The 25,299-nt window shown below is 42.2% G+C and overlaps 1 protein-coding gene across 7 annotated transcripts in view; it reads right to left on the bottom strand.

The window, feature by feature from the left end:
* Positions 1 to 3,603, bottom strand: part of CDC42BPA (CDC42 binding protein kinase alpha) — a 264,117-nt gene extending 260,514 nt beyond the window's left edge. For 3 of the 7 annotated variants that reach the window (XM_058669445.1, XM_036495219.2, XM_058669446.1), the window contains exon 1: positions 2,191 to 3,603. In XM_058669445.1, coding sequence (XP_058525428.1) covers positions 2,191 to 2,368 — 178 coding nt within the window. In that variant the 5' untranslated portion in view covers positions 2,369 to 3,603. The remainder of the gene's footprint in view (positions 1 to 2,190) is intronic. The other 4 variants (XM_004578482.4, XM_004578484.4, XM_036495217.2 and 1 more) reach the window with 3 other exon arrangements.
* Between the last annotated feature and the right edge of the window lie 21,696 nt (positions 3,604 to 25,299).

Raw genomic sequence — 25,299 nt, 5'->3', positions numbered from 1 at the left:
TTTAGCTGAGGTCAACTCACAATTTGGATACTTCCCTACTCTAGATTGTGTTTTAGATGTTTGGCAATGAGTACAAACAGGGCATTTCCCCCCAAAATATAGCCATCGGTACACACACAAATAACAGCTGATCTATTTCAGTACTTAAATGCTCAAATAACTTAGATAGTAAATACTACTACTCATGTTACAAATCTTGACAATTTTCCCACTTTTAACTTTTCCTTTAACTCTTTAAAGAAACTTCGGTGAATTATAATCCCTGCTTTCTAAACCTCATACACCAACTTAAAAATGCTAAGACACAACAGCCCCGCCCTGTCCCAAAATGTACAATTCCTTCAGAATTCTATTTTGTTTCCTATTACTGCAAATCAATCATTTACTTAAGAGAGTGTATATTTTGATTATGTCATACAGCAAACTTTTGTAAAGACAAAATGAGAAGGGTTCTGGTTTGAAATTACTTTTAAAATATCAATGAAAATGTGTATGTCTATATACTTGATTTTTGGCTAATTTGGCTAAAATACACAAACATATAAACAAAGCATTTTTACACATACAGAAGAAACATCTAAGAAAAAAATAATGAAAATATAAAGTATTCCTCTAATACGGCAAAATATAGCACAAAATTACAGTGTGAATTCTAACAAGTACAAGACAACAGAAAATTATCTTCTCTTCTATAACAAATCATTTAAAGTTGTATTTGCTGCTGGTACAAATAGTACCAGTACATCGTTTGCAGATGAGAGAAGGCTAATAAATGACAATCATAATCACTGAAGATTCACTACAGACCATAATTGATGAACTCTAACGTCAACTCTAAAAAGTACCAAAACCTTTAAGTTTCCAAAACAAAACACTACAGTATTTTTTTTAATTTATGAAACATAGAATGTAAAACTGCACATGCTTTACAAAATGCTTTACCCCTCACGTAAAAATAAGGCATTTATGTGCCTACAAACTACCAACAAAGTCAGAATCATAACTTGGAAGATGGTTTACATTTTATACATTCCCAAGATGAGTCAGGTCGTCTGTTTTTGAAAACCATCCTATTCACATTTTAAAACCCCATGACGGCATGTTGCAAGAAATCTTCTGATACTGACCAGGTGACTAAAGTTATTACGCGTTGGCATTCTTAAGCCAATACTTAACCCGGCAGGCTGAAGTTCCACTAAATTCTAAATCAAAAAAAAAGAAGACAACCCGCACTTCACTTTTACATTATGAAAATAAAGCTTTACTCGCGAATACAGATATCTCAGGGTAAAAACTTTGCAACCAACTAAAATGATTAGCACTGCAAAGGCACAAAAGACCATTTGGTCAAAACCCTATGAAGGCTCCGGTGGCAGCCGGTGTGCACTTCAGCCTCCGGCCGCTGCTGGCCGTCAGAGTGCGCCCGCCGGCCCTGACAACCTCGGGAGCGTGAACTCCACCAAGCCTTCCAGCTTGAAGGTCACATGCCGCATTTGCTCGCACCCCTCACCTAGCCACTACAGCAGGTTTTCTCAATCACAACGTTCCCCAGAACGAAGTCCAAACTCTCACCAGCTGAGAGTAATGTTCTATTCAAAGTGAAATCTAAACTGAAAAATCTAGAAGCTGCCGCAAAATCTTCTCCACTAACCACTGTCACAAACATTTTTAAATGCTGATGTCACTTTGTCTTATAAACATAACCTCTGGAAAAGTTCAGGTCTACCGGCTTCCTTTACACTCACTGTGAGAGATGAACTAAAACCCACATTCCTTTTCAGCTCAGGTGAACACATGTATTCCCGAATCTCCTATTAATTCCCAAGTCTGGGAAGGAATGCTGCTTCCCATCAACTACCTTCCCACTGAACGGCTGGCTGCCACACCGCCGTGCATTAGGCAACAGGGAGGAAAAGTCCACCTTAGCCCATCACAGAATTTATTTTAAAACCTCTTAACCGACCTAAAAATCCAAGCTCTTCCTTGTAAGTTCCATATTAAAGCAACAACTAAGCTGCATGGGTTTAACTCTGCGAACATTCACCAAAATTTTGGGCGGGGGGAGCATTTTCCAATTTTCCATTGTCAAGACATACCACTTCTTTCATTACACTTTACTCATAACTCCATAACAATTAAATCACAACGACCAGTTAGCGGTTGAGATTTCTTTTTCGTAACCACACTTACCCCATTCTAAGTATTCAAGAATGTTCTTCTCTCTTCTCAGTGGAGAATTATTGCATTCATCATACAGGCAGATGAGTATATCCAGCAAGGTCTCCACGCTGAAGCACTGCCCATTGGTCTGAGCCGGCCCATCCAAAATAAACTGCTCCAACTGCCTCAAACGCACTTCGCCAGACATGTTGGCTTCAATTTCTGCAGGTCTGCCTTCCAAATCGTAGGCTGCCTTTTGACTGTTGCTATTTGTGCCTAAATTTGAAGAGGTGTGGTTTTTAAAAAACAACAAACCACTTGTTATTCAAACAACTGTCAGGCAATGCCGGTGTTGAATTAAACATCCAACACACCGGAACCTCACTTAACTGAAGCGTCTTCAATTTCACCCATATACATCTATTTGGAGGGCTGCCATAAAATATTTAATACATCTTAAAAGAATACAGATAAATCGTCTATTTAAATAAAATAATTAAAAGATTGAATAAAGAATCAACACTTCCTAAAAAAAAAACTCTCCTCCTTCATTCAAAATTCAACTCGTGCAACATAATCCTGAAACGAATCCGGTTGCATCATTAATGAATAAAGTCCCATTTGCATCAGCAATTCACTTCCCAGGGAAAAAAGGGGGGGGGGGTGAGAAACAGGAGATGGGAGAAAAGCAGAATGTATAGTAGGGGGAAGAAAAAAACAAAAATTCTGCTGCAAATGCGCTCAACCACCACTTGGATAATGCATCCGCGGCGACTTCTCCAGCGGGAAAGGAAGGGGGGCGAGGTCCCAAAGGCAACCCCTCGCCTCCGAACACGCCAAGTCCAGCCTGGAGGCGGGTTTCGTTAATCCTTTTTTTCTCTTTTAAGGCTTTGCAGTTAGTCCTATTTCCGACAGATTCCAGTGAAAACTCCTCATTTTTCTCCCGGCTTCTCCCAGCGGCCTGACCCCGCGGCGCGGCCGGAGGTGGGAAAGGCGGGCTGCGGGCGCCTCTGGCACCCGGGCTCGGGGAGCGGCGGCTACTCGGTCGGCCCAGCCCGTTCCATGGCGGTGGTCGCTCGTGGGCCGCGCCGGGCGCAGAGCCCGGTCTCCCTCACACCCGCACCAAGGCTCGCGTCGCCCCTGGCGGGGGGTGGGGCGGGGGTGCTCTTCTGGATTCAAAGGACACGGACGGCGGCGGCGGCACGGGCGGTTCCAGCAGCGACTTCTCCCCCTTCTTCACACCCCTGGGTTAAGGGCATCTTTCCTGGGAGAGAGGGAGGCGGCACGGGCACGGGAGGACGGGTTGCTGCCGCCGGTGAGGTGACCAGAGGCTGCCGCAGCCCGGCTCGCAACCACTCCCTTCCTCTCCCTCTCAGCCTCCCCCGCCTTTCCTCTCCTCTCGCGCCCGCGCTCTGGGCTCCGCGAGGCCCCCCCGGTCACCGCCGCACGCAGACGGAGGCTCGCGGACGAGTCCGGATCCAATATGGCGGCCCCGCCCGCCCCCTTCACGCGCGCGCGCACACTCACACACACACAGCCTCTCACACACACCGTCCCCTCCCCTCCCTTCCCCGCCCCCGGCGGAGCGGCTGTGGCCGGCGGTCGGGAGCCGGGCGGAGTCGAGCGGCCGCTTCGGGCTGAGGCCCCCCGAGGGGCGCGAGCCGGGGGCCGCCGACGGCTTCCCTAGCCTGATGGGAGCGATGGAAGCCGCCGGGGCCCGCGATGCTACGGCTGCCGCAGCGTGGAATGCAGGGATACGGGAGGACCGGAGTTGGCCGGGAGGCAGGATGACCGGGCCAGCCGGCGGGGGCTGCGGCAGGGCGCAGGTTGGGAACTGCGCCACCGCCTCGCCGCTGGCTCCACTTTCCCCAAGGCTTCTCTTTGGGATCGCAAAATCGGGCGTCTTCCTCGTCCTAATACACAACACCTGCCTGGCGTGCTTGCTAAGGCACCCAGAAACATCGGGCCCTGGGCTGCCAACAGATCTGGAAAAGACCAGTGCCTCTCCCTACTCTTACCTGTTCACTACCCGCTGCCCAGATTCTCTCCTCACGACCTCCAGAATCATCATTTCTTGGGTAGCTAACACAGCGCTCTTGTGATTTGCCGGGGCAGACACAAAGACTCAACTCTCAACCCTCAATGTCAAGAGGCGTGTGTTTGTGTGTGTGTGTGTGTGTTCACTCAAAGAAAGAAAATTCCCAATTTCTCCCTAAGTTTTTCTAGTCAGGACAGGTTCACCCATATCATCCAACACCACACCCCCACTCCACATCCACAGCAACCAGTGGCATAATTCAGGAATCTGGCCCGCTAAGGGAAATCACTCAAGAACTATGGCACCTGATGTCCATAGCACACTAACAAGTGTTTGGTGCATTTTTGGTTTCATTCTGCAAAATTTTCATGAGAAGCCCAAGTTTAAATTAACAGTTCTAAACTGGGTCATTGCCTTTCTGTTATTTTCTCTCAAAATTGCCATCACTTTTATAATCTTCCCTTCAAAATACAATTGTTAGAGTCCTTTCTCACACAGGTGTTCGGAGTTAATAGCCACTGCTGCGTCTTTTCAGATCTCCGTAAAAGGGAAGCTGAGGAAGAAACAGAAATGAAGGACTACGACTGAAATCTAAAAAATGAATGCTCACAGAGGTTATTCGAGGTGCTTCAATTCCCAAAATATTGTGGATTTTTCTGTGAAGTCTTTACTTGCCAAGTCTTTAATAGTCTTGCTTATATAAGGACAGCATTGTTGTCAATGTGCTCTTGACACATGAGTAATATTTAGATAGACTGAGACAAAAGGTCTGAATCATTTCCAGCAATGAATGGTGCGTGTGTGTGTGTGTGTGTGTGTGTGTGTTGTCTGATGACAGAAGGAATACAGGGCAGTCAGCTAACGGAGCTGTAACGAGGCACTAGTCTGCAACAAGTGTCTGGGTTCAATTGCAACTCCAGCTCCTATTCCCCCTTCTTGCTAATGAGGACTCTAAGAAGCAGGATGTGATTAGGTGCCTGCCACGCACATGGGAGACCTGAATTAAGTTCTTGGCTCAGCACTGACTGGTTGAACCAGAGAAAAAAAAGTTCTCACTCTCCTTGAAAAACACTGTTGCTCAATCTCTCTCTCTCACATGTGCTCTCGCTTTTTGCTTAAGGAAAAGGGAAATGTTCCATTCATAGGTTCATTTTCCAAATGCCAGACTCATTCCAGATCTCCTACACAGATGGCAAAGACAGAATCACTTCAGCCAGCTCCACTGCCTACCAGGGTATGCTTCAGAGTGGAGCTGGGACTAAAACCCAGGCAGTTAACGATGGAAACTGGTGTCTCAAGTGTCATCTTAACCAGTATGCCAAATGCCCATCCCATAAAAAGTAATACCAAAACTGGGCCTGGCGCAGTAGCCTAGTGGCGAACGTCCTCACCTTGCACGTGCCGGGATTCCATGTGGGCTCCAGTTCTAATCCCAGCAGTCCTGCTTCCCATCCAGCTCCCTACTTGTGGCCTGGGAAGGCAGTCAAGGACAGCCCAGAGCTTTGGGGCCCTGCACCCACATGGGACACCCGGAAGGGGCTCTAGGTTCCTGGCTTCGGATCAGCACAACTCTGGCTATCGAAGCCACTTTGGAACAGAAGATCTTCCTCTCTGTCTTTCCTCCTCTCTGTATATAAAAATACATAAAATAAAAATAAAATCTTTCAAAAAGTAATACAAAAATTTAAAGAGATTAATCCTAATATAGAAATATAGATAGTGGGCCTGGCACGATACCATAGTGGTTAAAGTCCTCACCTCACACACACCAGGATCCCATATGGGCGTTGGTTCTAATCCCGGCAGCTCCACTTCCCATCCAGCTCCCTGCTTGTGACCTGGGAAAACAGTCGAGGACGGCCCAACGCCTTGGGACCCTGCACCCGCGTGGGAGACCCGGAAGAGCTCCTAAGTCCTGGTTTTGGACTGGCTCAGCTCCAGCCATTGCGGCCGCTTGGGGAGTGAATCAGACAGAAGATCTTCCTCTCTGCTCTCCTTCTCTCTGTATATCTGCCTTTCCAATAAAAATAAAATAAATCTTAAAAATATATATAGAGAGATAGATAGTAATCAGCATTTTAGTTTATGTTCTTTTTTCTCTTTATAACAAAGATGATACATAGTAGAATAGCTTTATAGCTTCAGGAAACAAACAACAATATATTATAAATATCTTTTCAGGACAATAGACGCTCTTCAAAGTTGGGGTTTTAAAGAGTCAAGCCAACATATTTTAACAATTTTATTTGACAGAGATAGACTAGCAAAGAAAGCAAGTGCTTTTGATTTTCCAAGTACAGTACACTGAAGACTGAATTCAAGATGCCTAGTTACTTATAAATAAATATCAAGAAGTTTAAAAGAGAGAAGCTAAAACACGCTAGGTCTCAATAAATGCCAATGAACAATGGAAGTACATGAGATGCAGATACATTTTTCAACAAAAGACTCAAGCTGCTGGTTCTCTCTACCTCTATTAGCACTTGAGTACCACCCACTGTCCAGGCTGTGGATGGTTACAGAATTACCCTTTCCACATTATTTAGAGAGTAGTGGATAGAATTTATTTTCACTTTTAAAAAAGAAGTACAAAGAGAAGGAAGAAGGCTGAACCCAATCAATTTTGCTTGAATAATTTAAGCTCAGAGACTTAATCATTAACTAGACACTAAACACATTGTGCGGGTGTTACTTTAAATGTTCCAGTTGAAGTGTGAACATGCTTGTTAATGAAACCAATCTTCAGCCAAAGAAAGGCATGGCCCCAGCAGCTATACAGTGCTTGGAGTGCTATTGCAAAGCAAGAGTGCCATAGGCTGCCTGGCAGGGTATTCTTTCGGATAAGAGTCTAGAGGAAGTCTTTGTGAAATTTTGTGAGGGGGCCTGGAGATTAAACGTATAGTAGGACAACCACCCAAGTTGATCTTTCAGAAAAGAAAGGGTGGGAGATAAGAAGACTGGAGGTAAAAAAAAAAAAAAAAAAAAAAAGGTGGGACAAAAGTCATTAAGCCTGGTCCTCCAGGCAGGCATTCTGCAACTAATTCTCAAATTTGCGGCTGAGCACAAGAAAGTCCATTCACTAATGAATATGTATAACAACCAGCCCCACTCTTACCCTGTAAGAGTACATCTTAGCCTACAGTAACTATAGGTTTGACAATGAAAAACAGGGTCAAAAGCAAGGTGAGTACCTTAGCAGGGAGCAGTGTATGACTGTCCCTCAGTACCTACAGCTCCACAGCCATGGATTAACAAAACTGCCATAAAAAATATTAGAAAAAAAAAGTTTCTGGATGAAACTTATACAGACTTACTTTTCCTTTCATTATCCCCTAAATAATATAGCATAGTAACTGTCTAAACAGTACTTACATTACATTGGCCATTATATATAATCAAGAAATGATTTATTTTTGCTTTCTTATTTGACAGGGAGAGACAGAGAGAGCTCTTCCAACTACCAGTCCACTCTCCAATTGCTTATAACAGCTAGGATGTGCCGGGCCAAAACCAGAAACTTAATCGGCAACTCCCACATATCCAGTAGGGACCTAAGTACTTGAACTATCACCTGCTGCCTCCCAGAATGCACAGTGGCTAGCATTGCTTTAAGTGAATATAGACTTAAATCCAGGTTCTCTGAAATGATATGTGGTATCCCAAGTGGCACCTTTTTTCTTTAAAATTTAATTATTTTCATTGGAAAGTCAGGCTTTACAGAGAGAAGGAGAGACAGAAAGATCTTCCGTCCACTGGTTCACTCCTCTAGTGACCACAACAAGAGGCACTGAGCTGATCCAAACCCAGGAGCCAACAGCTTGTTCTGAGTCTCCCACACAGATGTAGGCTTTGGGCCATCCTCGACTACTTTCCCAGGCCACAACCAGGGGGCTGGATGGGAATTGAAGCAGCTGGAATACAAACCAGTACCCATATGGGGTCCTAGTGGATGCAAGGCAAGGATTTTAGCTACTAGGCTACTGCTCCGGGGCCCCAAGTAGCATGTTAGCTACTGTTCCAAATACCACCATGGTCAAGAGATTATTTAAAATATCAGGACAATATGTATAGGCTTATGCATATATGTAGGTTTCTTTGAATATGTAAGAAATTGGGCATTTGCAAACTCTGATTCACAGGGGAGGGGTATTCTAGAACCAATCCCCCATGGATGCCAACAGAAGACAAAGAGTAATAGTGATGATATTTAACCAGAGTCCCATTCACCCCAGCTAGCATACTCTGATCCTGCAAACAATGACCTGACTTAATATTACCCAAGGATAAAACACTAGCAAATGCTACTTCTCACTTCATTTTAGACTCCTAACATAAGTAATACAAACATCAAAAGCTTAAATTATCCAAAAAGAAGCTTTCTGATTATTAATTACTTCCTTAACAGAACACCTAGAATGTGTGAACACTGTCCTGAAAATTTGAGCACATTATTTTATTCAATTATCATAACTATAAGAAGTAGAGAACAAATGAGATTAACAGAGTTTAGATAACTTGGGAAGGATCAAATAGCTAATAAGTGACACAGGAACAAGTAGTCAACTCCAGACTGCTCTCCTGCTAGGACCCATGGTTTTAACCACTAAACAAGGAAAGTCCAAGAGAACTGTCGAGTTTCACAAACCTGACTCTCTAATGCTAATGTAACAAGAAATGGGGCTTACTTGTTAATTGTTATATTTGTGCATCTGGACAAAACAAGGAAACATCAGAGTTGAGTCAGAAAAGCAGAAATCACCTTTCTATTTAAACAAGAGGACCTTAATTCTGGCACATGGTTGTACAGGTGATGGAAGAGCTGAGGAAACACACGGGCAATTAGGTGACCCAGAATTTGACAGCAGCAGGGAGCTGCTAGCACTGTTTGGGAGCTGAAGCCACAGAATAAATTCAAGGGCTATTGGGGAGTTCATCTTGAATAGGGAGGGGAAGAGAATCCCCATAACCCCAATCTGCTGCCCCTTGCAGCTAATACAGAGTCTCTGCCAGTGTGCCTGCATTGTTGGTAAAAACTCGGAGCAGAGTTACCCATGCGCGAGGAACGGGCATAAAGACTAGAAGTTATACAATAATATTATCAGCACCATAGGTCTAGTTTCATGCAACCAATTCTCAAAGTTGGTGAAACAGGGCCCGACAAAGTAGCCTAGTGGCTAAAATCTTTGCCTTGCATCCACCAGGATCCCATATGGGTGCTGGTTTGTATTCCAGCTGCTTCAATTCCCATCCAGCCCCCTGGTTGTGGCCTGGGAAAGTAGTTGAGGATGGCCCAAAGCCTTGGGACCATACATCTGTGTGGGAGACTCAGAACAAGCTGTTGACTCTTGGGTTTGGATCAGCTCAGCGCCTGTTGTTGTGGTCACTAGGGGAGTGAACCAGTGGACGGAAGATCTTTCTGTCTCTCCTTCTCTCTGTAAAGCCTGACTTTCCAATGAAAATAATAGATGAATATTTATTAAAAGTTGGTAAAACAAATATTTATTTTTTGAATAATTATGTGGATTTTGAAATGGTATGGTTTTCACATAGGGACAGTTTTTACCCTTTCTTTCCATATTTTTTTCTTTTTTTCTCAAAGTTAAAACACCAAACCAACCATTGGATAGTTGTACTTGGGTTCACTAATATTTCCCCCTTGCTTTTTAATGAATCTTACCAGTCTTGACTTGTCTTCAAATCTATCATTTACACTTCTCATTGAAGTCCTACAGAGGGGCCAGCACTGTGGCATAATTGAATGGTTAATCTGCTCCCTATGACATTAGCATTCCCTGTATCACCAGCATCCCATAGAAACAGCACTTTTGTGTCCCAGCTGCTCCACTTCAAATCCATCTCCCTGCCACTATGCCTGAAAAGCAGCTGGAGATGGCCCAAGTACTTGGACCCCTGCTCACTACATGAGACAACCAGTTGGAGTTCTAGACCTCTGGCTTTGGCCTGGTCCAGCGCTGGCCACTGAAAGCCATTTAAAGATTGAGCCAGCAGATAGAGGATTTCTCTCTCTCTCTCTCTTTCTCTCTCTCCTTCTCTCTTTCTATTTCTGCCCTTCAAATATATAACTCTTAAAATAAAAAGTGGGATGGTATGCTAAGGTAAGAAGCTAATCCTCTGCCTTGTGGCACTGGCATCCCAAGTGAGTGTCAGTCCTAGTCCTGGCTGCTCCATTTCCCATACAGCTCCCTGCTTATGCTCTGGGAAAGCAGCAGAGGATGGATCAAAGCCTTGGGATCCTGCACCCACATGGGAGACCTGGAAGAAGCTCACAGCTTCAGATGGGCTCAGCTCCGGCCATTGTGTCCATTTGAGGAGTGAATCAGTAGATGGAAGATCTTTCTCTTTGTCTCTCCTTCTCTCTGTAAATATGCATTTCCAATTAAAAAAAATAAGTCTTTAAAAACATAAAATAAACAAATGAATAAGCTCTGCATTTATAAACTCTATTACTATAAAAATTCAATTTATATTGAATTTAGGACAATTGTATGTAGAATCAAACATTATGTAGATGCAGTCCACTATTTCAAGGTGAATGATATTCTTTAATAAAGTCCATCAGCAGAAAACATTTTGTACAAGATCCTAAGGGCATGTGTGGTACCAAAAACAAGCCAGGTAAGACAATGTGTTCCTGTGAATCCTGAAGTTAGTCTACATGGAACACAGGTAGGTCATTAGAGCTGGAGGACAAAAAAGTAAAAGTTGAAGACTCCAGTACATTCTAGAAATCTCTCTGGCCAAGAATACTAATGACTTTTGCATCGTCAAAGCCTATGGTTAGGCCTGGCGCAATGGCTCAGAGGCTAAATCCTCACTTTGTGCATGCTGCGTTCCCATATGGGCTGCTCGTGTCCCACCTGCTCCATTTTCCATCCAGCTCCCTGCTTGTGGCCTGAGAAAACAGTAGAAGATAGCCCAAAGCCTTGGGACCCTGCACCCCCATGGGATACGTGAAAGAAGCTCCTGGTTCCCAGCTTCAGATCAGCTCAGCTCTGGTTATTGTGGTCACTTGGGGACTGAACCAGCGGATAGAAAATTTTCCTCTCTGTATCTCTTTTTCTCAGTAAACGAAAGTCCATCTTTCCAATAAAAATAAATAAATAAATCTTTACCCAAAAAATTCCTGTGGCTGGGCCCAGCACAGTAGCCTAGTGGCTTAAGCCCTCGCCTTGCACATCCCAGGAACCCATATGGGCACCACTTCTAATCCCAGTGACACTGCTTCCCATCCAACTCCCTGCTTGTGGCCTGGGAAAGCAGCCAAGGATGGCCCAAAGCCTTGGGACCCTGCAACCCACATAGGAGACCTGGAAGAGACTCCTGACTCCTGACTTCAGATTGGCTCAGCTCCGGCCGTTGCAGCCACTTGGGAAGTAAACCAGCAGATGGAAGATCTTCTTCTCTGTCTCTCTTCCTCTTTGAATATCCGACTTTCCAATAAAAATAAATAAATCTTTAAATATATTTTTAAAAGCCTACAGTCAATCTTCAGTCCACATCTCATTCAACCTTTGAATAGTAGTTGACAGTGCTGATCATCCTCTTAGTTGAAGCATTTTTCTTTGTCTTCTCTTACCTCACTTGTCACTCCTGCTCAGTGTCCTTAGCTGCTTCATCTCCCCCATTTTCTGCATCATCAAACAATGGATGGTCCTAGTGCTCAGGCTTCAAGCTTTTAGTCTTTTCTGTGTTCATTCCTTGCGTGAGATACTATGTTGATGGCTTGAAAAACCTTGTCACAAAAATTATTCAATGCTTCTTCCAGTGAGAATTTGTGTATAGATCCACTCAGCTTGAACCTAGGCCAGTCTTAATAATTTGCTTATAACAAGTAGACTGTAGCAGAAGTGACTGCTTAGCTTTCGAGGCTAGGCCATAAAGGTACAGCCTCAGTCTGCCCATGGAACACTGTTGCTAGAAGCATGCACTGCTTTGAGAAACAGTCAGTTATTAGAAGTTCAATTGTTCCAAGGCTGCCATGCTAGTTGGGAGCCCAACCCACATGTGAATACTGGTTCAGTAGCTCTAAGCAACATCAGCAGCCAAACATGACTGAAGCTGCCTCCAGAAGATTCCAGTTCTCAGCTGTCAAGTCAGCCCAGCCAAGAATGCCAAGTCTTCCCAGAAAGACTCAATCCTTACGGAGCAGATTAAACTTCCATCACTGTGTCTTTTCCATCTTTCTGAGGCACAGCATCCTTGAAATTGGGAATCAGTGTGCTAAATTATTAAATTGTGTTAGTGCTAATATAACAGTTATCTAACGATCTGTTAAACTGCCAAATATTTCAGATAACTTGTTCTGTAGCAATAGTAACCAGAATAATATATAAATGTTGATGATTCTCAAATTCATATTTTTGATCTGAAATTCTACCCTCAACTCCTGACTTATCTTTCTAAATGCCTCCTTGACAACTTGTTTAAGGGCAATGTGGTCAAAACAGAATTCCTTAGCTAGCCTTGTTCAAAAACAAAACAAAACAAAACAAATCTATGATCCACAGTTCTCATTACCTAGCTCCTTGGCTGTAGTATCTCAGAAGATTCGGCCCACCCTTATCTTGAAAGCAGGTAAAAAATTCAAAATATTTAGTAACCAGAATGACATGGGTTTTAAGCACTCAGTACAGATGCTAGGCTAAATATCAAAATATATGTGACTACTTCTTTCCACTTCATTTCCTCCTTCATATCGATTTCCAGAAGCTTCCAATTGCTTTACATTATACTTGAGATTATCATAAAAATCCTGCAATAGCTCACAAAGTCCCCATGATCCAGTATCTGGCAGTCTGTCTGAATGCCTCTCCTACCATTCCCCACCCTACCACTCCATGTGTTCCAAATACATTGTACTCTATCAGTTTCTCAAATGATGCCCATTCCTGCCCCAGGGCCTTTGTGATTTGCCATTCCCTCTTCCTGGAACATTCTTCCATCATATATCTACACAGCTCCATTCAAGTCTCTGCTCAAACATCCTCTCATCAGAGAACCTTTCCTGGACATACTGTGATAAATGGCAGCCCCCTGTTTTGTTTGTTTACTCAAACTTCTCCATTGAAATGTAAGCTCCATAAACACTGTGTGTTTCATTCAACACCTGCTACTCAGAACCATGCTGTATGATTTGTCTGTATGTACAAACTCCCAAGAGAACTAAGAACTATCAAGTTCTTTTTCTCAATTCAGAGAGACAGGTCACCTGGTGAACTACCTTACTGAAGATATTAATGAAGCACCTCTCCAGGAGCCTATTGGTGATGGCTAAGTCAATACCTTCCACAAACAACTCTCCAGAATCCTCTCATCCTAGCATCACAAACCTGAAAATTCCTAAAGCATAAAAAGAATAACAAAAATTTCTCTCCAGGAAAGGTACAGGTTTATCTGAAATTTTTAAATGTTGGAGAAAGAAAAAGAAATTATTTTTAAAAATTTTCATTTATTTGAAAGTCAGTGAGACAAAGAGGAAACATAGTGAGAGAGAGTTGAGAGATTGATTGTCTGTTCACTGGTTCACCCCTCAATTGCCTACTATAGCCAGGACTGAGCCATGCCAAAGCCAGGAAAACAATCACGTCCGGATCTCTCATGTGGGTGGCAAGGACTCAGGTACTTGAGCCATCATTCCTGCCTCTCAAGCCCATCAGTAAGAAGCTGGACCAAAAGAGTGGAGCAGCCTGGACTTAAATCATATACTCCAATACAGGATGCAGGCACCTGAAACGTGGCTTAACTATCTGCAACACAATATCCATGCCAGAAAAACATTGGATGAGTCATTAATGTTGAGAAAACCAGGTGTGATGGAAAGGTCCTTGGTTGCACAATAGGCATCAAGCAGCAATGACAAAAGTTAACATTTATTGAGCATTTTATATGTCAAGCATGTAAGGTCTTTACATTTACTAAATCCTGTTTAAAATCATCTAAGTAGAAATCATTATTATAGAGACTGGGGTAGTGGCATAAATAGGTTAAACTGCCACCTATGATGCCAGCATCCCATATGGAAATTAGTTTAAGTCCTGGTTATTGTAATCCCAATTCAGCTCCCTACTAATGTGCCTGGAAAGGCAATGAAAGATAGCTCAAATCCTTGCACTGCTGCACCCATGTGGGAGATTCAGAAGATCCAGAGCCTGGCTCCTGGCTCCTGGCTTTGGCCTGGCACAGTCCCTGCCATTGCAGGCATTTGGGGAGGGAACCAATTAATGGAAAATCTCTCTCATTCTCTGTCTCTGCCTCTGTCTCTCTCTCTCTCTTTTTTTTTTCTCTCTCTCTGTAACTTTATCTTTAAAATAAATAAAATAAATCATTTTTCAAAAAAAATTTTTTAAGGACAATGCTGTGGTTTATCAGGTAAAACCACTGTGGTACTGGCATCCCATATAGCTCCTGGTAGAGAACACAGTTACAGAGTGAGAGAGAATCTTCTGATGATTCATTCCCCAAATGACCGCAATGGTCTGGAGCTAGACTAATCTGAACCTAGGAGCCAAGAGCCTCTTCTGGGTCTCCCATGTGGGGGCAGGGTCCCAAAAACTTGAGCTGTCCACCACTGCTCTCTCAGGCCACAAGCAGGGAGCTGAATAGGAAATGGAGCATCTGGCATGAACTGGTGCCCATATGGGATGCCAGTGCTTACAGATGGAGGATCAGACAAATGAGCCATTGTGCCGATCTCACTTTATTAAAAAAATTTTTTAATCATTGTTTTTTTTCCAGAAAGAGAAATTGAGGACTAGAGAAGTTAACTAAATTTCCCAAGGTTATAAAGCTAAGAGGAAGGGTGGATGTTCAGCCTAGTAATTAAGACACTCATATTTCATATCAGAGTGTCTGGATTCAGTTCCTGGATGTGCTCCCATTTCCAGCTTACTACTGCTTCAGACCCTGCAACCCAGCAGGTGATGGCTCAAGTAGTTGGGCCCTAACCCTCACACAGGGGATCCGGTTTGAGTCCTTAGCTTCCAACTCCAACCCTGGCTCAGTCTAAGCTGTTGTGGGCAGTAAACCAGGAGAAAAAGGTTCTCTTTCTCTTTCTCTTTCTCTCCTTTCCTTTCTCTATTCTTCCCTTCCTCTGTACCTCCCTCCCTCCCTCCCAAAAACTATAAAAAGCAAAGAACAGCAGCAACAACAACAAAACTGAAAGCTGATAATAGGATCAAGATTCTAACCAAGGCATTTTTCGTTCTAAAACTTGTGTGGAAAACAGTTTTTTACCTCTTAGCAAGAGAAATTAGCACTAGCTAACTTATGACACTGTGCCAACAGAAGACAAAATGAAAACCATTATAACCTGAAACCATAGGAGACTTTCCCTGGCAGAGGTTTTTGTCAATTGTTTCTTGTTATAGAACCTCAAACCAGAGAGAACAATTTCATTAGAACAAAATTTATTTCCTATAGAAAGAAAGAGCACATCTTAATTATCAAGTGGGTAAGCCCCCCAAATTAGACACAAAGAGAGACTGTGGAACTGGGATCTCTAAGAACTCAAAAACATCCTTTCAGTTCAATTCCAACAGCCTTCTCTCTTGAAGGGTGGGAACCCATCTGCCAGGAGGTAAAGGAAGCAGAACAGCTGCACTCTCCGGGTGCCATTCAGCAGGAAGATTCAGTGCTGCCACACCAGTATGGGGGACTAATTAAACTAACAGTCATATGGTGGACCCAGCGATTCTGTTTGAGAACAGACTGTGACCTCTCTCTGACCCAGAGGATAGCAGCATCAGCATTTACAAGCCAAATGAAATAAAGCATTGTCAGCAATGTTCCTTGCAATAAGAAATATAATAATTCATAACAATAAAAGCACCAGATACAAACCAACAGATAGGAGAATGTCTGGAGTGCCCAAGGTATTCGCAAGGGAAGAAAGGAAGTGAAACTTCAAGAAAATTCAAATTTGAGATCTTCAAAGGGGCTTTCCTTTGAATAACAAAGACCCACAATATTATAAACTACAAGAAAAAAGACTAATGAAAATTATAAGAGAAAATATGTAAAAGACTTTGTAAGTATCACAATGTGGGCCTAGGGCCTGAGTTTTAGGACTTCAGGTTAAACTGTCACTTGCAATGACAGCATCCTATACCAGAGTACTGATTCAAGCCCTGGCTGCTCCACTTTGGCTTCTGTTCTTTACTAATGCCCTGCAGACACAACAGAAGGTCCAAGTGGTTCGGCCCCTGCCACCCATTTGGGAAACCAGGATGGAGTTCCTGGCTCCTGGCTTTGGCCTGCCCAGCCAGGGCTATTACAGGCGTTTGAGGACTGAATCAAAGAATAAAATAATCTCTCTCTCTCTCTCTCTCTCTCTCTCACACACACACACACACACTCATATACACACTTCCAAATAGATGAAAAGAAACACTTTTAAAAAGAATTCTTGTGGGACCAAGCATGATGCCTCAATTGTCTAATCCTCCCATTGCAAGTATTTTTTGTGTGCCAACAGCTCCAGTTCCCATCCAACTTGCTGCTTCTGGCCTGGGAAAGCAGTCTCTTGGGACCCTATACTCATGTGGCAGACTTGGAGGCTTCTGGCTTCTGGCTCCTGGCTTCAGACTGGCTCAGCTCCGGCCATTGTGGTCACTTGGGGAGTGAACCAGCAGATGAAAGATCTTTCTCTCTATCTCTCCTTCTCTTTGTAAATCTGCATTTCTGATACAAATAAATAAATCTTTTTAAAATGTATTTATTATTAAAAATAAATACTGGGATGCTAGCACTTGCTGACAGATTAGTCAATTGAACTATTGCTCCAGCCCCATAATAAATACATTTTTTAAAAGATTTATTACTGGGCCTGGCGGCGTGGCCTAGCAGCTAAAGTCCTCGCCTTGAAAGCCCCGGGATCCCATATGGGCACCGGTTCTAATCCCGGCAGCTCCACTTCCCATCCAGCTCCCTGCTTGTGGCCTGGGAAAGCAGTCGAGGACAGCCCAAAGCTTTGGGACCCTGCACCCGCGGGGGAGACCTGGAAGAGGTTCCTGGTTCCCGGCATCAGATTGGCATAGTACCGGCCCGTTGCGGCTCACTTGGGGAGTGAAACTTCGGATGGAAGATCTTCCTCTCTGTCTCTCCTCCTCTCTGTATATCCGGCTTTCCAATAATAATAAAAAAATCTTTAAAAAAAAAAAGATTTATTACTTATTTTTTTATTGCAAAGACAGATTTACAGAGAGAAGGAAAGAGAGGAAGATCTTCTGCCCACTGGTTCACTCCCCATGTGGCCACAATGACCTCAAACAGAGCTGATCTGAAGCCAGGAGCTTCTTCTGGGTCTCCCACACAGGTGCAGGTTCCCAAGCCTTTGGGCCATCCTTGGCTGCTTTCCAAGCCAAAAGCAGGGAGCTGGATGGGAAGTAGAGCAGCCAGGACACGAACCAGCACCCATATGGGATGCCAGCGGATGCAAGGTGAGGATTTTAGTCACTAGGCTACTGCACCATGCCCTAATACATTTTTAAAAGAGCAAAACTGGCCTTTTCAATGAAACTCATTAGGCGAAATAGCTATGATATTTTCTGCTCTGTGAACAGGATGATGATGGTAGTGTGCCTAAATAAGACATTGATACAGCTGTTGACTTTATCACATACTCTTATTCTGCAGGTATATTTTAAATAGTATACATTAGACAGTATACTAGATGCAACCTGGTCTGTGTGAATTCTGAGAGTACAAACAGATCTCTGACTCTCCTTTCAGCTTTCTCCTGCTCTGTCGTTCCATTTCTGGCTTACCCTGACTTCAGTCAGTGTGAATGTATCATTGCTGAAGCTTCTGTTTATCTATATATTCCCCCTTCTCCTCTCTGCCTACCTTACTTGCCCCCTGTCCTTTCTCTGCCCAACTCAGTCTTCTCCCATCTCATTCTCTTCTTGATCCTTTACTTCCCAATATTCTCCTTTCCCTTAACATTTCACATTGCTGGATAAATGTTGACTTAAAAAATCCTTGCTGCATAACTCAATGGAAAAAGAAAATATCCTTACAAGGAAGCTCCCAAGCTCTTCACGCTGGGATGCAAATACAATATCAGCTGTTATTAACAAACTGATACAGGTTTAGATGAACTATGGTACATAGCAAAGACAGGGAACTGAAAGGGAGCAATGCCAGGTATATGATTTATTTCTGACAGTTGGGGATGGTGGAGGAATGAAGAAAGGGTTGATGTCAGGGACACTCCATATGGACTGCAAGAAATGGGTCGCCAGAGCAGAAGTTTAGTGGGGTGCCTGTCCTAAGCACATATTTTTCATTCTCACTACACTCCTACGAGGTTGGCAACATTATTATCTCCAGCTGAGGAGACAGGTGGACAAATGGAAGTGGCAGAGCTACAACAAGGCTGCCTGACACCAAAGCCCACAGAGAAATGACACCCACAAAACAGTTCTGTCTGCCAGAGCCAACTGAGTCATAGAAAAAGAACCGCCACAGGGTGTTCAGAGGGTCCGTGGCCCCACTGTACCATTCTCAGTCAACTTTATAAGCATGGTCCCCAACAGTACGCTGGCACAAACTTAGAACACAATAAAGGATCACTGAACGCATGAACAGGATTCAAAGCAGCAACCACTAGAAGTTTCTGAACTGGAAAAATCATTATCTGATTCAAGTCAGGAATCACAGGGGCTCTGTGTAAACATTCCCAGGGAAAATCCTCCCACATAATAGAGTTGTGATTTGGCCCACTTTTCATACAATAGTTCACAGCTTTAAGCTCCCATGTATACAGAAGCCTGAAACTATTTTTCTGATGCTTTTTGTAATCACATTTGTCAATAGTTCTTTCTGATTATCAAAATGTGCTTACCAGTGAAATTTGTGGGTGTGGACAACTAAGCTATTCATTTTATTTCAGACAAAAAAAGAGAAAGAAATCTAATAGATAAATAAGCCAATCTATCTAGAAACTTGAACCCTGCTACTACAACTCTTTTTATTTTTTTTCAGAAACTTTATTAACTCGTATTTATCTTCAGTCTTCCAGATAAACATAAATTCAAATTTATGGAGAAAATGGGGAAACAGTATTATTCCATTTTGCTGACTATGAAGCTAAAATGTGTAACTGGCAGGAACTGTGCAGAGCAGTCTCTGCCTGTGACCTTAAATCGGGTTCCATTTACTCTGTTCTCTTTACATCGTGGTGGCATATTGGTGACAGGCTGCACTCAGTTCATCTCATACTTCTGAATCTATGGTAAAATAATGAGAGACTATTGAAGACAGAATTCGAAGTAAGAGCCCTCCAGCTGTAGGCAGCTGCCTAGGTTGCCATGTACCTAGGCAAGTGTTAGACTACTGGGAGAAAAGCAACCAATAGCAGGGAGGTATTCTGGGCCTGCTTCATGCCAAATTTGTGTTAACTATACCAGTGTGCCAGCATAGTTGTCTTTTGTTTCTTTTTTTCTTTTTCTCTCTTTCTTTTTTTCCCCCAAAAGGTCAGATATCATATGTTTGCTCTACTATAATATAATATGATGTCAAATCTAGAGATATTATATGTGAATCTTACTCTATGTTAATCAGTTACTTCATACTTACTTGTACATAATGTAACAAGAACTTGTGATGTAATTCATTAGTTAACCACTCACAAGAGGTGGATTGTTTATAACCACTTGTGTGATTGTCAGTGTCCACATATAACTGTTATTGGTTCAGGCCATAAACAATGAAGGCCTAATCCTCACTGTATTTATATTAGGCCCCAGGATACAAGAATTAACCTACAATGGAAAGTTATTCTCCTACATGGCTGGGAGATACTTGAGTGGAAGCATGATGGACTTGGGAAAATTCACGATTCTAGAGAAGAGAACAGAGGGGAGCGGAGGGAATTTAGGGAAGGGGGATGGAAGCTGGGGGAGGGGAAAGGAAGATGCGGGAGGGGGAGGGAAGAGCCCAGCACCAACTAAATTATATCAAAAAACAATTTAAAAAATTAGATTGCTTAAATATCATGTGACTCAAATAAAAATTCATAAGAATCAGAGTTTAGATTTTCCTGAACTAAAATTAGGGATAGCCATCACTGAAATACTATAGAAGTACAAGTATATACCTTTCTTTATTGTAATAGACTTTGATTCTCCTTATTTTGTTCTGCCTTGGTAATACACTTTCTGAAATTTTTATTTTATGAAAAGCATACGTAGTAGGAGAAGTCTAGTCAATGTTGACTAAACTAATACATGCTTTATAGATTATATATGAAACATCGGTTGAATAAATTGCATAAAGACATGAAAAAAATACATGGGGAAGGTAGAGAGGGGGGAATCCCGGGCCAGGACAAAACACCCTGACCCCCAGGTGGGGAGGCTACAAGATTGGAGTCTGAGAATATGCTAGAGTAGGAGCAGCAGAAGGTATGTTTGACATGGAAGAAATGACTTTTGGGGTCTTCTACAGACCAGGCCACCACATTCACAGGTAGGCAAGGGAGCTGAAATAATATCAAAAACAAAATTTATAAAAACATACAATTAAAAATAAAAAGCAGGGCCTGGCACATGGTAGCCAAGCAGCTAAAGTCCTCACCTCACAAGCACCAGGATTCAATATGGACACAGGTTCTAATCCTGGCAGCCCCGCTTCCTATCCAGCTTCCTGCTTATGGCCTGGGAAAGCAATAGAGGATGGCTCAAAGCCTTGAGATCCCTGCTCCTGGCTTTGGATTGGTTCAGCTCCAGCTGTTGCAGCCACTTGGGGAGTGAATCAACGGAATCAAGCTCTGCCTTTCCTCCTCTCTGTATATCTGACTTTGCGATAAAAATAAATAAATCTTTAAAAAAAAAATTAAAAAATAAAAATAAAAAACAAAGTAAATGCCAAGAAGATTTCCAGCAGCAGTGTACAAAAAATGAAAAATGGGGCCTGGTAAGATAGTCTAGTAGCTAAAGTCCTCGCCTTGCATCTGCCAGTTCATATCCCAGCTCTTCCACTTCTCTTCCAGATACCTGCTTGTGGCCTGGGAAGCAGTCAAGGATGGCCAAAAACCGTGGGACCCTGTACCTGTGTGAGAGACCTGGAAGAAGCCCTTGGCTCCTGGGCCTGGCTTCAGCTCAGCTCAGCTTGAATCGGCTCAGCTCCAGCCATTGTAGCCATATGGGGAGTGAACCAGCAGATGGAAGATATTTTCTCTCCTTTTCTCTGTAAATCTGACTTTCCAATAAAAGTAAATAAATCTTTTTGAAATATTTGAAAAATAAAAAAAGAATGATCAATTTTATATCCAAAAGACAAGAACACATAGTATCAAAGAGATACCTACAGAACCATGTTGATAGCAGCACTATCACAACAACCAAAATATGGAATCAGCCAAGGTTGTCCATCATCAGATGACTGGATAAAGAAATCATGGTATATATACATATATGTATGTGTATATACACCCAAAGAAATATTCAGCTATAAAATGAATAAAATTTTATCATTTGCAACTGGGTGACATTGGACATCATGTTGAGTGAAATAAGCTGAACTCAGAAAGACAAATGCTGCATGTCTTCCCTTTACACATGCAGGCAAAAATTAAAAAAAAAAACACAACAATGAAGAAGATAAAAAGGAAGAGAAGGAGTGACGAAGGAAGGAAAAAGAGAGAGGGAAGGCAGGCAGGCAGGCGTGTGTACATCAGTATTGCTGCAAGTATACTTTTGTCAAAGGTTGTTTTATGAAGCTAGCATAGTTTCTTAGCAGCTTAAACTACCTGCTGCTTCCAACACCAGCTTCCATATAGGTACTTACTGTCTGATCCAGCTTTTTCTAATGTGTCTGGGAAAGCATGGCCCAGGTGCTTGGGCCCCTGAAAATCCACATGAGAGAAGTACAGATCGTGGGTCCTGGTTTGGGCCTGAACCAGCACCAGCCATTGCAGTCATCTGAGGAGTGAACCAGTAGGTGAAAAACCTGTCTGTGTGTCTCTCTCTTTGTGACTTTGCTTTAAAATAAACAAGTCTTTTACAGAGCTTACTTTGTTTGTCAAATCAATGTTAAGAATGATATATTCTATGGTTTTAATAATTAGTGATTATTTTTAAATTTTCTGTACATGAATGAAATGGTCTTATTTAATTATTTCTACCCTTTGCCTATATTTCCATTGTAGTAGGAGTGTTTTACTTATTTAACTGTTTGACTATAATGAAAAATTTAAAAAATATGCTATCTCAAAACAGAGGAATATCAGTGTATTCTTAGATTTGTATCTATGAATTACATTAATCTGTTTTCCATGTATTAATATCACATTAACACAAGAATAATGTTGTGGTAATTAGAATGTATTTTCTGTGACCCTGAGAAACTGATACATTAATAAATTCCTTTTAAAAATTATGAAAAATGGCAATTTGTACTGCATATTCATGTTTGACAACGATGTTAAAAAGTTCACATATTAACATTTTAAGTGGCTGTATGTTTATAATTACATTGACAATCTAACTCAGATCATTTATCATATATTATTCATTAAGTCTAACTTCAAATAGAGTTGAAGAATGAAAAAAATATATATTATCCATCCTGACAAAGCTTGAAATGCTACTTTTTCATGGAGAATGTGTGTGGTTCAGTATTATAACACACACAATAGAAGACTGAAACAATTTTACTCAATGGAGAAAAGAGGCCTGGCTTGGCCATAAATTGTCCAAGTCAATAAACTGAAACATAGCTCTCAAAAAACTATGAGGGATTTATGTAAAGGCTCACAGCAACATTGGAGAGGTTAAAAACATGACCATGACTTGGAATTCAATGCTTAGATTTTAACACTTGAACTATATTCTCATTACACAGCCAAGAGTCTTGTTTAATACAAGAAACTCAACGGATTTCTTAACTTAGGAGTATGTTAATGTTAGATGTGTAGAAGTTTTGTTGATCAGAAAAAGAACATGTTTTAATGTGTTTTTCTGTATTTAGAATGCTGAAGAAAGAAAACCGTCATACTGCAGAATTCTGGAATTTTAGATGTAAAAATTGTCCTCAGGGGCTGGTGTTATAGTGTAGCTTGTAATGTCAGTACCCCATGTGAGCACTGGTTTGTGTCTCAGCTGTTCCATGTCCAACCCAGCTCGCCGTTAATGCACCTGAGCTAGCTGAGGCAGATGGCCCAAGTGCCTGGACCCCTATCACCCATGTGGGCAGCCAAGATGAAGCTCCTGACTCTTGGCTTTGGCCTGGCCCAGACCCAGTCATTGCAACCGTATGAGAAGTACACTATTAGGTGGAAAGTGTTTCTTTCTCTTTCTTGCTCTCTCCCTCCCTCCTCCTTCTTCCCCCCACACTCTTCTCTCTGTAACCTTGCCAAACAAATAACTACATACATCCTTTTTAAAAAAGTGTCTTCAGAATCATTTCACAAGTTCACATTATGAAGCACAAAGCCTCTGTTTAGAGATCACATTTATAAGGCTCTTGTTGGTTTTCAAGATTATTGCTAGATAAATATTACACTAGTTAGCTCTTGCTGTGGTTGCATAAGTGTCTTGAACACTTAATGGCTTAAGATATCATTTATAATCATGTGAGTGACAGGGAATGTGTTGTGAAAAATACATTATTAGGAGATTCTAGATTTGAATTTATTTATTGTTTTTAGTCATTTGAAAGGCAGAGAAACAGAAAGATCTCCCATCCTTTGGTCCACTGCCAAACTTCCTGAAATAACCAGAGCCAAGTTAGGCTGCAGCCAGGAGTCAGGAACTCAACACAGGTCTGCCAAGTGTGTGACAGCAACCCAACTAATTAAGTCAATTACCTGCTGCCTCTCAGGTTGCATACTAGCAGGAAGTAGAATGAGAAGCCAGAGAAGGACTTGAACCCAGGCCCTGCAATATGAGATGTGGCTGTCCCAGACAACATCCCAACCATTTTATCAAACAATAACCCTAGGAAATTTAATCGTTATGTGAACATCATACAGTGTCCTTACACAATTAAGCTGGCTACAACATAATGGACAATTTAATCTCTTAAGACTGTCACTGTGTATGGAGTCCATAGCTAATGAAATTTTCATTATGCAGCACATGACTGTGTATGAAAGTACTTCAGAGTTTGTGGAAAGGAGCAGGTGCTTGGCCTAGCAGTTAAGATACCCATGTCCCACACTAGAATACCTGATCCCATTTTCTGACCTTGGCTTCCTGCTAACATGCACCCTGGGAGGTAGGAGTGATTCTCACATAGCTGGATTCCTGCCACCCATGTGGGAGACTGAATTGAGTTCCCAGCTCCCAGCTTCACTGCAGATATTTGAGGAGTGAACAAGCAAATGAGAGCTCTCTCTGTTCTCTCTGTCAAATAGATACATAAATAACTTTTTTAAGTTCATGGGAAAATAGATTTTGAAGTTTATTTTGGTGCAAACAATTTCACAACTCATGCATAGTTTTTCATAATATGCATTTCTGTGAGCTTTTTGAAGGTCTTTCATCTGACATGAATTTCAAAATTTTTGAAATAAATTATTCTCTTCCATGAGATTTTTAAAACAGCCTTATATAGTTCATGATACAAGAGTCAGTAATGTAAGCCCTGCTCAGTTAGGCTCTGCTTCATGTATCTTTGTTCAACTTCAGATCAGTTTTGCCAGTCCTGTCTGGGCTCTCAAATGTCTGATGAGCTCACATTTCTGATTCCACTCTGGTCCATGTGGCCTCTCGCTCGACAGCAGGCCTTCTTCATGTGGACAAAGGCAGAAGTAGAAATACAGAAGGCCTCTGAAAGTCTAGGATTGGAATTGCTACACCATCGCTTCTGTTACATTAGCCAAAGAAACTGTAAGTCCAGCATAGACTGAGGGAGTGAGAAAATTAGGGAGAAGACACATTACAAAGGGTTCTGATATAGAGAGGTCTTAACCATTGTTAACAGTCCTGCGACCTACCATATATAGTACAAAACTTTCATTGATGGTGTGTTGAATATGGTATCAAGATAAAAGTAATGAAATTCAAAATACCAAAAAGACTGCTACCCAAGTGTGAACACCAACCAATCACAATGAATGACAGCTGTTAAATAAGCAT

The sequence above is a fragment of the Ochotona princeps genome, chromosome 10, assembly GCF_030435755.1.
Source record: "Ochotona princeps isolate mOchPri1 chromosome 10, mOchPri1.hap1, whole genome shotgun sequence".
NCBI classification, from domain to species: domain Eukaryota; kingdom Metazoa; phylum Chordata; class Mammalia; order Lagomorpha; family Ochotonidae; genus Ochotona; species Ochotona princeps.
The sequence above is the reverse complement of the archived record's forward strand: the minus strand, read 5'-3'. Positions and strand labels throughout refer to the sequence as shown.